The sequence below is a fragment of the Ammospiza caudacuta genome, chromosome 23 (genome assembly GCF_027887145.1).
Source record: "Ammospiza caudacuta isolate bAmmCau1 chromosome 23, bAmmCau1.pri, whole genome shotgun sequence".
Lineage (NCBI taxonomy): Eukaryota > Metazoa > Chordata > Aves > Passeriformes > Passerellidae > Ammospiza > Ammospiza caudacuta.
Genome location: NC_080615.1, coordinates 6,917,009 through 6,934,663, shown reverse-complemented (window position 1 = coordinate 6,934,663; position 17,655 = coordinate 6,917,009). Strand labels below are relative to the sequence as shown.

The 17,655-nt window shown below is 48.7% G+C and overlaps 1 protein-coding gene and 1 long non-coding RNA gene across 2 annotated transcripts; both read right to left on the bottom strand.

Annotated features, from left to right (window-relative positions):
* Window positions 1-863: 863 nt before the first annotated feature.
* On the bottom strand, window positions 864-1,631 carry LOC131567372 (uncharacterized). Its single transcript, XM_058818958.1, has one exon. The coding sequence runs from the start codon at window positions 1,629-1,631 to the stop codon at window positions 864-866; it is 768 nt and encodes a 255-aa protein (XP_058674941.1).
* A 5,731-nt stretch (window positions 1,632-7,362) lies between these two features.
* LOC131567535 (uncharacterized) lies at window positions 7,363-17,247 on the bottom strand. Its single transcript, XR_009275642.1, has 4 exons — window positions 17,025-17,247; window positions 12,988-13,061; window positions 9,849-10,031; window positions 7,363-8,026 (listed from the first exon to the last, which is right to left on the bottom strand). It is a non-coding gene; the product is annotated as an uncharacterized LOC131567535 (long non-coding RNA).
* Window positions 17,248-17,655: the final 408 nt, after the last annotated feature.

The window sequence follows — 17,655 nt, the reverse complement described above, 5'->3', positions numbered from 1 at the left end:
AGTCCTGGCATGCTGTAAAAAGAATCTATAAAGCTTACTATTTTAACAATTTTTATAACCTAAAACTATACTTAACACAGTACTTAAAGAGAATTAATACAGCATTACATTCTAACACAACACATACAATATTCATTTTAATATTTGCGAAAAGCCACTCATAAAATACAGGCATTTTTCACAGAGCTATTTGGGAACAGTTCTTTTTCGAAATTCTTTTGTGTTGGGATCCAAGGGTTGGCATTTGCAGGGGCAAAATAATTCTCCGTCTGTGCTGTATTTATTAAAGCAGCTGTCGTATTCCAGCCTCCCCCTCCTCGGTGCACGGTTGGTGTGCGTGGATGTGGCTGTGCGGAAGAGTCGTGACACAAAGTAGTCCCGCTCGGTGCTGGGAGCGCGGAAGGTGAAAACGCGGAGGGATATTAGGGGTCGGTTGTGAAAAGCTACGCGCTGCGGAGGGATCTCTCGGTGATGCGTCCGTGCCCGGCTCCTCAAGTTCCGGCAGAGGGAGAGACGCGGCAGGATACACGCAAGGCGCCGCCGTTTTCGCCTGCTGTGCTGCCGTGTATAGACCCGGTGGCGGCAGGAGCGGCGGCACAGGGCACAGGGATGCCGGCTGTGAGCGGACAGCGGCGTGCAGCGGCTCGAGACCGGAATCGGGCTCAGAACCGGGACCGGGCTGCACCAAAACTGCGGAAAAAACAGTGGGGGGGGGCGGCGGCGGGGCTGTGGGGATAGAGCTGCGCATGCGTGCGGCTGATCCCGGAAGCAGCGCCGTGGTTAGATGGGGCGGCGCGCAGTGATACCGTTGTTGTGGGGGGGGGGGGGGGGTTGTAGCAACTGCGCACGCGCAGCTTGGGTCGCTAGATCAGCGTGGGGAGCCGTGGCGATCGCGTGGCGGGCAGGAGGTGGCGGAGCCGCGCCAGCCGGCAGCTCTGAAGCCGGGGGGCTGCGGTGGGGCACGGCACGGCTCGGCACGGGGCCGCGGTGCCGAGCGGCGGCGGCAGGAGCGGGAGGGCGACCACGAGCGGCGGCCGCAGCGCGGCGTGCGGCCGCTGGGAGCTGCGGTAGCTGCCGGCCCGGCGCCGGCGCGGGAGGCTCGGCTGGAGCGGCGGCGGCACGGGAGGGGCTGGGGCGCCCCGATGCCTGCGCAACCGGCTCTGTGCCGGGCCCGGGGGATTGGGCGGAAACGGCGGCAGGGACAGCGTTTGCCGTGGGTGTTGTCTGCACTGCCGCGGGGCCCGTGGGCAGCTCGGGAACGCTGCCGGACGAGAGGGGCAGGGTTCCCGCGGCAGCGGGCACAGGGGGCGCCGGGGACGCAGCGCGGCCGCGCTAGGCGGGCTCGGCACCGGAGAGCCGGGAGCCACGGGGCGCTGCAGAGACGCGGCAGCAGCGGGACTCGGGCCAGCTCCGGCGCTGTGTCCGCGGGGGCGAGGGGGACTTGGGGGCGGCAGGAGCGGCCGCACTCGCAGGGAGAGGGGGGAAAGCGGCGGGAACAGGAGGGGGCGGGGCCGCGGTGACGCTGGTGAGCGGGATTGAGGGGCGGGGGCGGTGGGAGGGGCCGGGGCCAAGGGGAGAGGGGGGCGTGTCCCGTTGTGAACTCGCGGCGGCAAGGGGCGGGGTGGCAGCATGGGCGGAGCTTAGCGGGGCGGCTGCTGCGGGAATCCCCTGTGCAGCAAACAGCTGCAGCGCCCGGAGAGCGGGGACCGGCTCCATGGCCCGGCAGGAGATACAATAAAGTGCTTTAAAAAACTGTGTCCAAAACGTCTCTGAGACCCCCTTTTATGAAACTCGCGTTTTATGGCACTCCCCTCTTTACGACAGTTGTGCTGTGCGGCAGTTGTGCGACAGTCGCGCTTTACGACCACCTGTGCGACAGTCGTGCTTCACGACCCTTTTGCGACAGTCGTGCTTTACGACCCCTTTTGCGACAGTCGTGCTTTACGACCCCTTTTACGACAGTCGTGCTTTACGACCCCTTTTACGACAGTCGTGCTTTACGTCAGTTTTACGACAGTCGTGCTTTACGACAGCTTTACGACAGTCGTGCTTTACGACACCTTTTACGACAGTCGTGCTTTACGACACCTTTTACGACAGTCGTGCTTTACGGCAGTTTTACGACAGTCGTGCTTTACGACACCTTTTACGACAGTCGTGCTTTACGGCAGTTTTACGACAGTCGTGCTTTACGACACCTTTTACGACAGTCGTGCTTTACGACACCTTTTACGACAGTCGTGCTTTACGGCAGTTTTACGACAGTCGTGCTTTACGACACCTTTTACGACAGTCGTGCTTTACGGCAGTTTTACGACAGTCGTGCTTTACGACACCTTTTACGACAGTCGTGCTTTACGACACCTTTTACGACAGTCGTGCTTTACGGCAGTTTTACGACAGTCGTGCTTTACGACACCTTTTACGACAGTCGTGCTTTACGACACCTTTTACGACAGTCGTGCTTTACGACACCTTTTACGACAGTCGTGCTTTACGACACCTTTTACGACAGTCGTGCTTTACGGCAGTTTTACGACAGTCGTGCTTTACGACACCTTTTACGACAGTCGTGCTTTACGACACCTTTTACGACAGTCGTGCTTTACGACACCTTTTACGACAGTCGTGCTTTACGGCAGTTTTACGACAGTCGTGCTTTACGACACCTTTTACGACAGTCGTGCTTTACGGCAGTTTTACGACAGTCGTGCTTTACGACACCTTTTACGACAGTCGTGCTTTACGACACCTTTTACGACAGTCGTGCTTTACGACACCTTTTACGACAGTCGTGCTTTACGGCACCTTTTACGACAGTCGTGCTTTACGACACCTTTTACGACAGTCGTGCTTTACGACACCTTTTACGACAGTCGTGCTTTACGACACCTTTTACGACAGTCGTGCTTTACGACACCTTTTACGACAGTCGTGCTTTACGACAGTCGTGCTTTACGGCACCTTTTACGACAGTCGTGCTTTACGGCAGTTTTACGACAGTCGTGCTTTACGACACCTTTTACTACAGTCGTGCTTTACGACACCTTTTACGACAGTCGTGCTTTACGGCAGTTTTACGACAGTCGTGCTTTACGACACCTTTTACGACAGTCGTGCTTTACGACACCTTTTACGACAGTCGTGCTTTACGGCAGTTTTACGACAGTCGTGCTTTACGACACCTTTTACGACAGTCGTGCTTTACGGCAGTTTTACGACAGTCGTGCTTTACGACACCTTTTACGACAGTAGTGCTTTACGGCACCTTTTACGACAGTAGTGCTTTACGGCACCTTTTACGACAGTCGTGCTTTACGACACCTTTTACGACAGTCGTGCTTTACGGCACCTTTTACGACAGTCGTGCTTTACGACACCTTTTACGACAGTCGTGCTTTACGACACCTTTTACGACAGTCGTGCTTTACGACACCTTTTACGACAGTCGTGCTTTACGACACCTTTTACGACAGTCGTGCTTTACGACACCTTTTACGACAGTCGTGCTTTACGGCAGTTTTACGACAGTCGTGCTTTACGACACCTTTTACGACAGTAGTGCTTTACGGCACCTTTTACGACAGTAGTGCTTTACGGCACCTTTTACGACAGTCGTGCTTTACGACACCTTTTACGACAGTCGTGCTTTACGGCACCTTTTACGACAGTCGTGCTTTACGACACCTTTTACGACAGTCGTGCTTTACGACACCTTTTACGACAGTCGTGCTTTACGACACCTTTTACGACAGTCGTGCTTTACGACAGTCGTGCTTTACGGCACCTTTTACGACAGTCGTGCTTTACGGCAGTTTTACGACAGTCGTGCTTTACGACACCTTTTACTACAGTCGTGCTTTACGGCAGTTTTACGACAGTCGTGCTTTACGACACCTTTTACGACAGTAGTGCTTTACGGCACCTTTTACGACAGTCGTGCTTTACGGCAGTTTTACGACAGTCGTGCTTTACGACACCTTTTACGACAGTCGTGCTTTACGACACCTTTTACGACAGTCGTGCTTTACGGCAGTTTTACGACAGTCGTGCTTTACGACACCTTTTACGACAGTCGTGCTTTACGACAATATTTACGGCAGTTGCACTTTACAGCAGTTTTGCAACAGTCGTGCTTTACAGCACTGCCTCTTTCACAACCGTCGCGCTTTACAGCACCCCTTTTTATGGACCTTTTACATCACTTTACCCTTTTTTTTCGTTTTTCATTTATTTTTAATTAATTTTTTTTAACTTCAACTTACTTTTTTTTTTATTTTTAATTTTTCTATTTTTAACGCTTTTTTTTTTTGTTTCATTTCATTTGGTGCTGCCCAGTCCAGCTCAAGCCTGTGATTGTGGTGGTGTTTGAGAGTCCCCAGCGCGAGGGAAGAGATGAGAATCTTGACTCCACCTTTCAGAAGGCTGATTTATTGTTTTATGATCTCTATTATATTAAGGGAAAATGAGATATTAGAACCATACTAAAAGAACAAGGAGACATCAGAAAGCTGGAAAGGAATGAATAATAAAAACCTGGGACTGCTCACAGCCCCGTGATTGGTCATCAAGTAGAAACAATGCACAGGAGACCAATCTAAAATGCCCCTGTTGCTACACCATTTCCAGCCCACACTCCACGGCCAGCAGATCCTTATTGGTTCCATTTCTGTTCTGAGGCTTCTCAGGAGAAAAATCCCAGTGAAAGGATTTTCATCAAACACATCAGTGCCAGTGGCAGCTGGCCACTGGGCCACAGACCCCTGAACACCCACGCTGGCCCTTTTCTTTTTGCCCCCCAGCCCTCAGGCTCTGTCACCCTCAAGCCCCCCCCATGCCCCTCAAGCCCCCTCTCAGCTGCCCTGCCGGATTTCTCCCGGCTGATTTATGGCCTGGAAAGGCTCGGAGATGGCCTTGGACAGCCCGTGCTTCAAAGGACGAGAAGAGACTTCTGATCTTTTCTCGGTCTCGGTGTTTATTAATTGTTTATCTAAAAGATTTTCTCTCAGCCCGACAGAGTCTGCACAGCAGCCAGCCATGAGCACACTGAGAGCCCCCGGGGCGGTCACCTGTCTTTATACTCAAAGTTACATATACAATATTTACCTTTTCCCTCCAATACTTGTCACCCTTATTGATCAGTGCACTTTTAGTAATAACCAATCCCAAAGTGCCAACATCACCACAGAAGATGGAGGCGAAGAAGAAGAAGAAGAAGAACAGGACACGCCCCAATTCCTCCATCTTACTTCTCTAGACCCCCCTGTACAGAAATCCTAAACCCTGTGTTTCACACTCTAATTAACCTATCCCTTCACCATTCACCCAGTGAAATCCTCCCATCCTCATACAGGTGTCGTCTCCTGTCCAGCCACCAGACACTTCTGGCAACATCCCAGGACTCCCGAGCCCCCCAAGGGTGGTCTCGGTCACTCTGCACATCAGTCCTGAGGTGCTGAGATCCCACACTGCCCCTCAGCTCCTGTGTGTCACCCTGAATCCCTCTCCTTTGCTCCTCAGCTTCTCAGTGCCACCCTCCAGCTGCCCCTGCCACCCTCAGCATCTCTGTGTGTCACCCACTGTCCCCTCTCCCTGTTCCACCCTCAAGCCCCCAAAGTGCCCCTCGAGCTGCCCCCAGCCTGTCATGCTTGAAAGGACCCTAAAAAACCCCTCTCAATTCCCTTCCCTGTCATTCATTCTCTGTCCTGCCTTTCTCCCTGTCTTGCTCTTCTCTGTCCTTCTCTCTGTCCTGCCCTGATCTATCCTGAATTCTCCATCCTGCATTCTCTGTCTTGCCCTGCTCTGTCCTGCATTCTGTCCGGACCCTTCTATCCTGCATTCTCTCCTGTCCTCTCTGTCTTGCCCTGCTCTATCCTGCATTCTCTGTCCTGCATTCTGTCCTGCCCTGCTCTGTCCTCTCTGTCCTGCCCTTCTCTGTCCAGCCCCTCTCTCTGTCCTGCCTTTCTGTCTGTGCAGCCCTCCTCTGTCCTGCATTCTGTCCTGCCTTGTGTCTTGCCCCTCTCTCTGCCCTTCTCTCTGTCCTGGGTGTTCTGGGGATGCTGCCTGGCCTCCTGTGCCGCTGGGGGAGGCTCTGCTCCAAGGGAGCTCTCCAAGGCTCTCTGGAGCTGCTCTTTGGAGCAGGGCCCCTTTCTGACCCCACCTCCTTCCCCCTTTCACCAGGAGCTGGCCCCTCTCAGCTGCCAGCCAGGCTCCCCTGCCAGCCTTGGCTTTAGCTGGAACAATTTCCTCTGAACTCAGCTTGAGTGAGCATCTCCATGGTGATGGGATTGGGGCTTTGTGTCCCTGCAACCTGCCCTGCACCCTGAGCACAGGGAGGTGGGCAGGGATGGGCAGGGATGGGATGGATGGGCAGGGATGGGCAGGGGTGGGCAAGGATGGGTAGGAATGGGCAGGAATGGGACAGATGGGATGGGTGGGCAGGCACGGGCAGGGATGGGATGGATGGACAGGGGATGGGCCGGGCACCCTGGGCAGCAGCACCAGCACCTGATGGGCAGAACCAAGGGCAGGAAGGGCTTGTTCTGCTCCTGGAGCTTCTCCAGGGCAGGCAGGACCCTGCAGGGCTGCAGGAGCTGAGGGGTGGATGTTAGTGGGGTGAAAGCAAAGCAGATCTTCCTCCACCATGAGCAAAAGTGAGGTTTGCTGAGGCTGGGGTTCTCTGGTGGAGAAAAAATGAGGGATGAAAGGGAAAGGCTCCTGCTGTATCCAAACTCAGCTTTTTCCCTCCTGTCCCCCCATCTCTCCCACAGCCATCCCCATCTCTGCTCCTTCACCTCCAAAAAGGGAATGTGGCCTCCTCCATGGCTTGGGAATGTGCTGCTGCTGCCCAAGGAGGTTCTCCAGTGCTCCCAGGGACCATCTCCCTGTTTGCTGCTCAGATTCTCCTCCTTATTCCCCCTCTAGCTCCCCCAGAATGGAGATCCCTCTCTTGGGGCAGTTGGGAAACTTGACCTTTCCATTTCTGCTGCCTGTGCATCACCCCCAGCCCACCACATCAAGAGCCACTTTATTCTCTCCTGTCCCACTCCTGCTCCCACAGCCTGGCCCACGTGGGCCAGGCTCTTTGGCAGAACTGGGCTCTCCCCAACAAAATGGTTTGGGCTTTTTTCCTCTTGTGCAGTGAGAATGAGCTTTTGCAGCCAACTCTGTAGGTGGGAAAAAAAGAAAAAAAAATAGAGTTTTTTTTTTCTAGGAATTGATGCCGAATTTTGCCCCAAAAGGCGAGAATAACTGCTTAAGAGACTCAGCCTAAGTCAGATAAGCAGGAGGTATTTTATTACGACGCGTCGGAGAAATCACGAAGTGGATTTCTGAGTTCACATAGCAAAAGCAAGCCTTATATACAATTTTGGGTATAGGATTACATCAGATCAGATACATCATCATGCATATTCATATGGGGCGTGGTATAGGCGGAGCGTGGGCGGAGCGTAGGTGGAGACATCTCTTTTGGGGAATTTTCAGGTGGTCGTTCCTGTTGCCTTCATCATAGATGGGGTCTTTCCGATGAGTCTTCCTCTTTAAACTTTTGAACCTCTTCCCTAATTTGGTTAATTCCCGGTGTACTTGGCTTGGTCTCCATAGCTTGGCAGAGTTCTTAGGGTCAGTTTGACATTGTTGGCTCTGAACATGCTTAGCCCATCAGTTCCCCCTATCCCTATCTCCTTCCTGTCCTTGTGTTCCATGCTTTAGCTGATTAATTGCTCTATGTGTTTCCTAATATTATGCCTTCTTCAAATGCCTCACATTCTATGTTTTAACTCATTATTTCTTGGAGGCTATCTGCTTTGGGGCTTCAGAATGTTGGGTAAATTCCTTGGGAGCTGTCTCAGGGGAATGACAGTTCAGCTTCTTCTTTTTGTACGTGATGTAAACAGTGAAACAGTGCAGGGCTGCTCCTCTTCATCCTGTCCTCTGCTCCTAAACACCCTGGGCAGGTTCTGGGTGCCTGGTGGATGTTTCCTGTGCAGAGAGGTTTTCCTGGGGCTGTTCCAGCTGTGATCCCCTGTAGGACACAAAATAACACAGCACAGACATGCAGCTCTCCCAAGATAAAAGAAGAAATTTTAATTTCTGACTCCAACATTTATAGATAACATTTATAGATTTCCAAAAGTGATAGTGGGTTGGAGGGTGACAGTGCCACCTCTCCAATGACACTGGACAAACCAACAGTCCATCAAATTTCTCCTCCTCCAGAAAAGAATGCAAAACAATCAGTTATTTACAGAAAGTGTGTGAGAAAGTTCATCACAAGAATGTAAACATCAGAAGGCTTAGAAAAGCTTAAAAATCAGGGTGACAATCCACCAGAAGGTTTGGGGAGCAGGACAGGCTGGGCTCAGCGTGGGTCCAGCAGGGACAGCACAGTGAGGCTCAGAGTTCTGAGTGCAGTTGCGCTGCTCTAATTTCCTTTTCCACCTCTTTCTTCCCCCTCTTTCCTTCCCTCCCTCCTTGGGATCTGGCCCAGCTGGATCCCAGCAGGAACTTTTCATTCCCTGTTAATGAGAAACTCCTGCACTTTGTCCCTTGAAACGGAGCCACGTTCCCCACGTGCTGCTGGGGAAGGGCTCTGGCTCCTGTCCTGCACGTGGTTCCAGGGCTGAATCAGAGCCTGCCTGGAGCCAGGGATGGGAATCCATCCCCTCCCACCTCCCCCAGCCCCATCCTGGCTGGGATGAGCACAGCAGGCACGGGGCAGCCCCCACACTGCCAAAATCCTGACTCAGGGGCTGCTGGGCTGGGGTGGTGTCCTGGAGCTGGACAGCAGGGTCATTCCTCCCTCAGGGGATGTTGGGGTGGTGCCCTGGAGCTGGACAATGGAGTCATTCTTTCCTCAGGGACTGCTGGGGGTGGGCAATGGGGTCATTCCTTCCTCAGGAGATGCTGGAGCTGGACAATGGGGTCATTCCTTCCTCAGGGGTTGCTGGGGTGGTGTCCTGCAGCTGGACAATGGGATCATTCCTTCCTCATCTCCTGGAGCAACTTTTGGGCAGGGCCAGGGAATCCCAGATGGTCCCAGAAGCAGATTCAGGAGTGTGGTGGGAAGCAGGGAAGGGGAGGTTTCTCTTCCATGAGCCTCAGGAGCGTTTTCCCTCCTGTCTCTGCTGTGAGACAGCAAAGCCCAGTGCTCCAGGCTCTGCCTCCCTCCTGCTGTGTTTGATGCCTCTTATCTCCAGCAGAAGGTCTCTCTCTCCTTGACAGGAGTGCCCTGACCCTTCTGCCTCCATCCCAGCCGGGAATTCTCTGCCACTCCTGGCCCTGAGCTGTGAAGGGAATTTGATGTGATTTCTCCTCTCAGCTAATCCTGGGCTGCAGGATTCCTCAGAGCCAGGAGGAAATTCCTCACCCACCAGCAGCAGGAGGATTCTCAGGAGGATTCAAGCCTGGCAGTGGCAGCTCAGCCTGGCCTGGCAGTGTTGGCAGCCCCAAGCAGGAGCATCCTGCCTTGTCCTTAATCCAGCCCTGAGCTCCTGCCATGGTGCTTTGGGCAAACCAAGGAGGTTTCCTGTCACAAACATCCTTTTATGAAAAATCCTTTCCTTAGGATTTTTTTTCCTCCTGAGAAGCTGGGAGGCCTCAGGAACAAAATGCAAACAATGGTTATCTGCTGCTGTGGAATGCAACAGGTGCATCTGGGATTGGTCTCATGGGGTTGTTTCTAATTAATGAAAAATCACAGCTGGCTCAGACAGAGGGTCCGAGCCACAAACCTTTGTTATCATTCCTTCTTATTCTATTCTTAGCCAGCCTTCTGATGAAATCCTTCCTTCTATTCATTTAGTATAGTTTTAATATAATATATATCGTAAAATAATAAATCAAACCTTCTGAAACATGGAGTCAACATTCTCATCTCTTCCCTCATCCTCGGACCCCTGTGAACATGGTCACAGATTCCCACTGGCAGCTTGGTCTGATTCCAGCTCTTCAGGCCCCTTGTTTTCTCCTTTCTTGCTTTTTCTGCTTCCCTGAGTCACCAGCAGATCCTGGAGCCTACTGGTTTTACCCTGCAGAAAAACACATCTCAAATTCCAGAGTCAGAGCCAAACCCCTCCAGCCTCTGGAGCATCTGAAATTCAGAGTTTGGGGCTTTCCTGAGGGAGGTTTGGGAGCTCTGGGATTTGAGTCTCCATTTTTTGGGGTGGTATCTCAAAAGGTGCTGCTGATTTCTCTCACCTGCCTCAGAAAGGGAAGAAAAATATTCCCAGCTCTGGAATTTGCATTCCTGCTTCCCCCAGCTCCTTCAAGGGGGAGGTGAGGGAGGGGAACAGGAAATTCTCAGCAGCTGGGATTTTTCACCAGAACCCAACAGAATGCCTGAGCTCGGCGCTTTGCTTTGAGGTGGGTGGTGGAAATGACACAGCAGCAGCTGGGCTGGGCTGCAGGGGAGCAGGGAGAGCCTGGAGAGCAGGGCTGGAAGAGAGACAAAAAATTTAAAAAAAAAACCCCAAAAACAAAGCAAAACAAAAAAACGCACAAAGCAAAAAAAAAAAACAAAAAAAAAAAAAAAAAGAAAAAAGAAAAACCGACCAAAAAACAACCAAAGAAAAACAAAAAACCACGAAGAAAAAAAAAACAAAAAACAAAAAAACCCACAAACAAAATAAAAAAACACACACACACAAAAACCCAAAGCAAAACAAAAAAAAAAAAAAACACAAAGCAAAACAAAGCAAAAAACTCAAAGCAAAACATAAAAACCCAAAGCAAAACAAACCCAGAAACCCCAAAGTAAAGCAAAAAAAACGCAAAGGAAAAAACCCAAAGAAAACCAAATGAAAAACGCCACAAAAAAAAAAAAAAAAAAAAGAAAAACAAAAAACCCAAAGCAAAACAAAAAAACACACAAAAAAAAAACCCAAACAAAAAAAAGTCACAAAGCAAAAAAAAAAAAAACCCAAAACCCCCCAAAATAAATTAACAAAAACCAAACCAAAAAAATAAACACCAAAAAATGAAAAGAACCACCCAAAAAAAAAATCCAAAAAGAAAAAAAAAAAAAAAAACCCCAAACAAAAAATTTTAAAAATAAAGAAAAAGAAAAAAATAACTATCTGCCAAGACTGACTGGAGATACGAAAAATACCCCTGTAAATTCAGTTCCAGTGTCCATTTGGAGCTGCTGTGGTTTCCCCCGTGCTGTGGGAGCAGGGTAAGGGGTCACCCGGAACAGTTTTGGTTCCCTTGGCTGCCCTCGTGCTTCCCCCGCTTTATCTGAGGAAGGGATGATTTATTTATTTGCTTCTGCTTCGCTCCGTCCCCCAAACGCCACATCACCAGCACAGAGCAGGATGAGCTCAGTGAGGAACAGATTGTGCCTGGCCTGACTCCATGTCCTGCCCCTGGGGACATCAGCCCTGGGCTGGGGACAGCGACAAGGGGAGGCTGGGCTGGGGACACGAGCCGCGAGTAGGGAAAATGTCAGCAGGGAGCTGGGAAAGGGGCTGGGAGCTGAAAAAGAAAGGATTTGGGAGCTGGGAAAGGGTTTGGGAGCTGAGAAAGGGTTTGGGAGCTGGGAAAGGATTTGGGAGCTGAGAAAGGGTTTGGGATTAGAGCAGGGTTTGGGGACTGGAAAAGGGTTTAGGAGCTTTAAAGGGGTTTAAAGGGAGCTGGAAAAGGATTTGGGGACTGGAAAAGGGTTTAGGAGCTGGAACAGGGTTTGGGATCTAGAAAAGGGTTAAGATTACAGCAGGGTTTGGGAGCTGGAGCAGGATTGGGATCTGGAAAAGGGTTTGGGAGACGGAAATGGGTTTGGGATTACAGCAGGGTTTGGAAGATGGAAAATGGTTTGGGAGCTGGAGCAGGGTTTGGGATTACAGCAGGGTTTGGGAGCTTTAAAAGGGTTTGGGATTACAGCAGGGTTTGGAGTTACAGCAGGGTTTGGGAGCTGGGAAAAGGTTTGGGATTACAGGAGGGTTTGGGAGCTGGAGTGGGATTGGGAGCTAAGAAAGGGTTTGGGATTACAGCAGGGTTTGGGAGCTGGAGTGGGATTGGGAGCTAAGAAAGGGTTTGGGAGATGGAAATGGGTTTAGGATTACAGCAGGGTTTGGGAGCTGGAAAAAGGTTTAGGATTACAGCAGAGTTTGGGAGCTGGGGAGGGGTTTGGGGTTACAGCAGAGTTTGGCAAATGGAAAAGGGTTTGGGAGCTGCAGGAGGGTTTGGGATTACAGCAGGTTTAGGAGCTGGAAAAGGGTTTGGGAGCTGAAAAAAGGTTTTGGGATTACAGCAGGTTTGGGAGCCTCCAGGCTGATTTTTGAACATAAATTGTTGGAGCTGGGCGTTTAGGGTTGCTGCTTCCCAGTGAGTTTCCACAACATAGATATTTTCTTTTGCTCTTGAAAAAAAAAAAAAAAATAAAAAGAAATTCAGGCCACTGCAGATGCTCAAATGCCAAATGAATTTCAAGCACGAAAAAATGTTGGAATTGCAAGAATAAAACATATGGCACTTTGGAGGAAGATTGGAAGGGAAAAGCACAATTGCAAAGCTGAACTGAGGGTGTTTTATTATTCAGAATGAAAATACTTTCTTTTTGCTAAAGGCAGCAAGAATTTTAAGCAGACCTGGTTATTTTCTGGGATTGATATTTTTTTGCCCCCAAAGACAAACAGCATTATTGATTGTGATTATTTGGATTGTGGCTGGATTAGGTCAATTATTGCATCACTTCAGTGAAAGAAAATTTAAAAAAGGTCCTTAGGACCTTTAGGAGCTTATTTTATGTGCAAGTGAAGGAAAATGGAAACTACAAATGAGATTTTTCCAGTTTAAGGAGGCAAAAATAGTCCCTACTGTGACAGCAGATTTGGGACAATTCTGCCATTTAACACAGGAGGGGAAGGGGGGTGGAGAAAATCCCCAAATCCTTAATTTTGTTTTTGTTGTTTCACTGTACACAGGAAAATGTGGGTTGGGAATGAGTAGGGGGAAATGTCAGGGCTGTGCTGGCTGAGTTCTCCTGACCTCCAAAAAATCCCTGCTTGGCTCAGGATCCCCCACAGCTCCCAGGACCTTGGGCTGGAATGTTCTGGCTTCTCCTGCATGCAAAAAAATGCAAAAAATGGCATTATTGTCACCATTTACCCCACTAAACCTCCCCCATTTCGCTGCCTTGACCTGTGAAATGTGGCTCAGAATATGGGATATTATTGGAAAAATTATATAATAAATATAATTTCCAATATATTACCGGAAAAAATAATATGTGGCTCAAAATGGGATTCACAGTTGTGGGCAGAGGAGCTTCCCTGACCCTTTTTGCAGCTGGAGCACAGCACCTCATTAACCTTGGCTGATTCTTTGCGTTTTTATTGCTCATAAACCTCTCCTGCTCCTCTCCTCTGCTGTGGGTCGTGATTCTTCTCCAAATGTCCATTTTATAAATCACTTTAATTAGTTTTAGATCATCCTGCTGTATTTATAGCACTTGATTTAGGGTTCAGATTGCTCCCGTTACATCTCCTATATGGCTTTGATTTTATTTATGGTGTTTCTGGTGCATTTGCATTGCTTTCCTTAGATGGATATCACTTCGGCTGGATTTACAGTTTATTTCCCCTGTTAGATTTATATCACTTTAATTAGATTTATATCCTTTTAGAATTTGAGGGCTTCACTGAGATTTATAATATCTCTCACACCAGGCACAGAAAATTCACATCATTTTTGTTTTAAAGGATTTTAACACCACTTTGGCTTTATCTGCTCTTTGGTCAGCCTCCCAAATAAAAATTCACCACTTGGAGTTTTTTTTTTGTTTTTTCCCCTTTAATTTCCACTGGAATCATTCCAATCTAAACTGTGCTGGTTTAAATTAACCCCTCCCATGCCAGCAGCAGCAGGGATGTGGTGGGGAGCATCTCCTGTGGTGGTGTTTGCAGGGTCCCAGGATGAGGGGAGAGATGAGAATCTTGAATCCATGTTTCAGAAGGCTGATTTATTATTTTATTATAGATTATATATTTTTATATATTATATATATAATATAATATATATTATATATTTTATTACATATTATATATTATATTTCACTATATATTATTATATTTTATTTATTATATACTATTCTATATTATTATATTAAATTTATATTATATTATATTAAATATATTATATTATATTGTATATTATATATTATATATTATATATTATATATTATATATTGTATATTATATATTATATATTATATATTATATATTATATATTATATATTATATATTATATATTATATATTATATATTATATATTATATGATATATGATATATTGTATATTGTATATTGTATGTTGTATATATATTATTGTATATATATTATTGTATTTATATTATTGTATATATATTATTGTATATATATTATTGTATATATATTATATTATATTATATTATATTATATTATATTATATTATATATATAAATATATATTATATATTTATTATACATATTAAAATAAAATTATAGATTAAAAGTATCCTAAAATAATAGAAGAAAGGAGTTCATCAGGAGGCTTGAAAGGAATAGAAAGGAATGACAATAAAATCTTGTGGCTGCTCACAGCCACGACACAGGTGGCTGTCATTGGTCATCAAGTAAAACCAATTTAATAATTCTCCAAAACACATTCCAAAGCAGCAAAATATGGAGAAGATGAAGCTTCCCAGGATTTTCCCTAAAATATGTCAGTGACAATGTCCTGCCTGGGCTCCTCAGGAGCGCAGGGACACCTGGAGAGGCAGCATTTAATGCTGGCATGGTTTGGGTTGCAGGAGCCAGGAGAGCTCCTTCCCCCATGCAGGCTGTCCCTGGGGCTGTTGGTTCAGATGTTCCCAGCAGGAGATGTGGCTGCTCTCATGTGATCCAGGGCTCTGAGCAGTTCCTGCTCCCAGAGCTTGCCTGTTTTTATCTCCAAAAACACCGAGGGCACTGATGGACTTTAATGGACTTTGAATTCCTGGATTGCTTAATTCCCAAAACCAGCACGGAGCTTTGTGTGTGCTCAGGGCTCTGCACTCCCCCAGTGGGGCACTGGGGCTGTGGGAGATCCCTGCAGAGCTTTCCACCTTCCCAAAACCTTCCCAAAACCTTCCCAAACCTTTCCATCCCTGCAAATGCCTGCCAGGTTTTCCCTGTGCCCATTGAGGGCAGCTTTCATAGGATCCCAGAACAGTTTGGGTTACAAGGGATATTAAAAGTCATTTATTTTGTCCCATTTTCACCAAACCAAGCTGCTCCAAACCTTGGCTTTGAACACTTCCAGGCATGGGGGCAGCTTCAGAAGATTTTTTTCCAGCGGGGCTTAATGGGATCCCAGAACAGTTTGGGTTACAAGGGACATTAAAACTCATTTTGTCCCATTTCCACCAAACCAGGCTGCTCCAGACCCTGGCTTTGAACACTTCCAGGCATGGGGGCAGCTTCAGAAGATTTTTTTTTCTAGTGGTGTTTAATGGGACTCCTGAATTCCTGCAGCATTTGAGAGCCACACAGGCCAAGAGCTGAATCCAGGAAAGGAAAAGAAAAAAAATATTTAATCTCCCAATGAATTCATCACGCCCTGCTCTCCTTTTTCTCTCTCTGACCTCCCCCTCTTTGTGTTTGCGAGCAGCACAGAGGCAGGAGGCAGGGAGGAATGTGCTGCAGAGATCCTGCTGCTGCCTAGTTGGATCCAGATGTGCAGGGAAGGAGCAGGGCTGCGGGAGCAGCACAGAAAAGGGGCAGAACCCCCCCTGCACACCCCAAAACCTTCCCCCCACTGCTGCCCTTGCCCTCCCCGCCCTCCCTGCGGCTGCATCAAAGAGCGTGGAACCCCGATTAACGTGACTCCAACCGGGACAACATCTCTGCACCGGCATCTGCAGCAGCTTTAAAGCGCTCCATCAACTTCCCAGCGCTCTGCTCGTTTAATTACACCCAGGCTGCTGCACTGCTCAAGCCCTTAATTGCCCAGGACAGAGAATGGGGTGGTAACCAGGTCAGAGCCAGGAGATGCTGGCCATTGTTCTAAGCCACCAAAGCTGTTTTTTCACCCCCCCTTTCAGGAGCTTGGTTTATGTAATTGCCAAGGAAAGGAGGGCATTCAGGAGGGGCAGCAGGGAACTCTCGGAAGGGATGTGGAATTGCTTTTAATTAATGAGGAATGACTTGAAGGCTGATTCTGCAACAGTAAGGTCTCCACTGAACACCACAACACAAATCCTTTCCCAGGGCTTCAGATCAAGCCACAGGTCCCTGGTAATAACATTCCTGATAATAGCTGGGATTTAATCTACAAGTTGGGGGACCAGGAGAGTGAAAAAAAAATCCAATTAACTCTCCCTGAGCTCTTTCAGTTCTGTAGTGCTGGGAACAATGGCAAATAGCTGGGTTTTGTGTGTTCAGCTCCCCAAAATACTTGCCCTGACTGAATCCTTCAAAAAGCACTGATGGGGCTTTCGTGTAGCTTTAAAAGTGGTTTGGCACCAAAAATGAAGGGTGGGAGATTAAAGAGCTCAAGGCAGAACGTTTGGGCCCGACCCCTGACCTCAGTTACAGCAACTGGAGTTGGGATTAACAGCAGAGTAAACAAAATGAGAAATTCAGGCACTGAGCAGGCAGTAAAAGCTTATTCTGGGGGGATTTTCATTTGGAAGGCTTCGGATCCGAGTGGGGTTTGCAGAGTGCAACCAAAACTCTGGCTTTCCTTCCCCTTGCCTTCCCATTCCTGCCCTGCATCTGTGCAAGCAGTTAGCAGGGCTGGAAGGAGCTTCTGCACACCCAGCCCTGAGTGAGGAAGAGGCAGCGAGGATTTGGAGCTTGGCCAAATCCCCGTGGTTTTCCCCAGGGATGACAGAGGCACCAAGGCAAGCGCTGGGTCAGATTGCACCTCCCTGCTCCCACGCACTGCAGCTTCCCAGCAGAGCCCAGCTGGGATTTTAGCAGCACATTTTTTCCCCCTTCAGCCTCGTGGCTGAGGTATTTTAATGGAAGTTTTCTCCCGGTAAAAAAGCTGCAGTGTGCTCACATACCAGAAAATCCTGGCGCAGGTCATTAACACGCAGTCAGGCTGATCCACACTGAGCTGCGGGGAATGTTTCACCTTCCCTGGGCTGCAGAGGAGCTTCCATCCACACAGCAGCAAACAGCAAAGGTAGAAAGGCAGAAAACCCTTGGTTTGGCCACTCAGAGCTGTCCCAAAGCCGTGCAGCTGCACTTGCTTTTCAGGAATTCCCTTCACTGTCACCTGCTGACCATTCTGTCCCTTGGCACCTTCCAGTCCCTTCCACACCTCAGCAAAGCTGTCCCTCCTGTGCTCCCTGATTGTTTTTCTGCTCCCTGCTACCTCCCAAACAGCTCCTTGCTCTTTAATTCTGTTTCCTGCCAGCATTTTTAATCTCCTGTCTGCATTTCTTATCTGTGTGTCCGTTCGTTTCTGGGACTGGGCTCAAACCCACAGCTCCCAAGTCAGAGCTGCAATCTGCAGGAGCACTCCAGCATTCCTGGCAAGCTGCTGAGCCAAACTGATGATTTCCTCTGCTCTAGGAGCCACCAGGAGGAAAAGAACACCCTGTACTCCCACGCTGCAGCAGCACAGAGAGGGATGTTCCCGAATCACCTCTCACACCCTGGGATCCAGGGCTCAGATAAATCTGAATTTGC